This window comes from Geospiza fortis, unplaced genomic scaffold (genome assembly GCF_000277835.1).
Source record: "Geospiza fortis unplaced genomic scaffold, GeoFor_1.0 scaffold1278, whole genome shotgun sequence".
Classification (NCBI taxonomy): domain Eukaryota; kingdom Metazoa; phylum Chordata; class Aves; order Passeriformes; family Thraupidae; genus Geospiza; species Geospiza fortis.
This window is the reverse complement of record NW_005054536.1, coordinates 724375-726061: the sequence shown is the minus strand read 5'-3', so window position 1 is coordinate 726061 and position 1687 is coordinate 724375. Positions and strand designations below refer to the sequence as shown.

Genomic DNA, 1687 nt, shown 5'->3' with positions numbered 1-1687 from the left:
CAGGGAATACTCTTTCTCACTTGCATCTAAGGCTCAAGTCCTGAGTGTTCAAGCCCTCCTGGATGGCCCTGAGAAAGGTGAGAGTGACACAGCCCCCCAGGAGGGAGGATGCAGATGAGAAACAAGCTTGTCTGGAGGGATTGGGATGCCCTGGGGCTGGCTGGCATGGGAGGTGCACATCCTAGGGATGGAGGAATTCAGAGAGTCTCTGGGGACAGGAAAACAAGGGGAAAAAGGAGCAATGGAGTGGCTGAGCCAGGCACACTCACGTTCAGCGCGTTCTTGGCTGCCTCCGCCTCGGAGCGGCTGTCGAAGCTGACGAAGCCCACAGGCTGTGGAGGAAGGACAGGAGCCATCAGTCAGGTTCCTGGGGAGCACAGAGGAGAGCCCCTCACCCCAGGGAATGGTGGCATGGTTACACCATGTGGAGCAGCTCCTACCTGCTTGGAGGTGAGTTTGATGAGCGACCCTTCGTACCCCTGCAAGAAAAGGATTAAAAAGGGTTTTTGGTGGAGATCCCCACAATTAAATACTAGTAACTGAATAAACGGACTGAATTAGACTTCATTGGGTTCCCAGATGGTGGGATGATGGGTTCCTAAATGGTTTGGGGCCATGGGGCTGGGGCAGACGCCAACCCCATGCTTTCAGCCCCCCATTCCCTCCCCAGTGTGATACCTTAAAGGGTCTGAAGAGCAGGTAAAGTTCCCGGGGCTTGATGTCCAGAGGCAACCCACTGACAAAGAGTGTCCTCACCTGGAAAAGAAGAAAGGAGGTTCCTGGGGACCCTCTCTTGTCCCAGAGAATTGGGGATACACCATGCTCCCTGTAGCCAGAGGGACAATGCCAGCCCAAGGGGAGCAGACAAAAGCCTTAAGCCAATGTGCTGGTTTTGCATCGTGCTTGAGTGATGCTGAATTTTTGGAAGGGATGGCCGCATCCTTCATGTGGCCATGGAGGAAGCTGCTAAGGCACCATGGAAAGGTAGCAGGGACCTGTCCTCACCCCAGCAGTCCTCTCCAGGTTAAAAAGCTCACAGAATCCCAGCACCTTCCTACCCTGGTCTGGCAAACAGGATTTCTCCCAGCATCCCCAGCAGATCCTGGACAATGCCTATTGTCTCAGTTTAATTGCAGCAACTCATTAAGGACTGGGAGAAGCAAACACCAGCTCTTCCTCCTGGAGGAAAAGCCCTGGTTTAGTGGGGGCTGGATTTAAACAGCTTGTGCCTGGTTTGTAAAAGTCACCTTTTAAGGGGTTTTAATCCATTTTGGGTGGATCTAATGTTTATCGTGGTGCAGCATCCTCAAAGCGGGGATGTTTGGCAGAAATTCTGCTCCCACCACCCTGAGGGGGGATGTGGGGCTCCTCCAGGATGAGCAAACCCTGTGCTGGGTTGGTTTTGCTTTACAACCAGCTTGTAACCGGGAGAGCAGTGTGGGGAACTGAACCTGCTGTTCCTCTCCTCATGCCCAAAATCTCATCCTAACACTTTGGGCTGTAGAAGGGGAAAACCTTCATGTATTTTATTTAATTTTTTGGCCAGGCACCCTGCCTGCCCCATTCCCTGGGAAAGAGACATGGGAAACAGCCAGAAACAGCCAGCCCAGGCCTATTCATGTGCTGACATTTCTTCTTTCTCTTGCAGATAAGCTATCTCCCCCATCTCCCAGCCTGGGAGCAGCAA

General features: G+C 52.8%; 1 protein-coding gene across 1 annotated transcript in view; it reads right to left on the bottom strand.

The window, feature by feature from the left end:
- RBPMS (RNA binding protein, mRNA processing factor) overlaps window positions 1–1687 on the bottom strand; it is an 11206-nt gene that overhangs the window by 5854 nt on the left and 3665 nt on the right. The window contains exons 2-4 of the mRNA XM_031063853.1: window positions 679–756; window positions 441–479; window positions 270–332 (exon numbers count right to left, since the gene is read on the bottom strand). Of these exons, the coding sequence (XP_030919713.1) occupies window positions 270–332; window positions 441–479; window positions 679–756 (180 nt within the window). The remainder of the gene's footprint in view (window positions 1–269; window positions 333–440; window positions 480–678; window positions 757–1687) is intronic.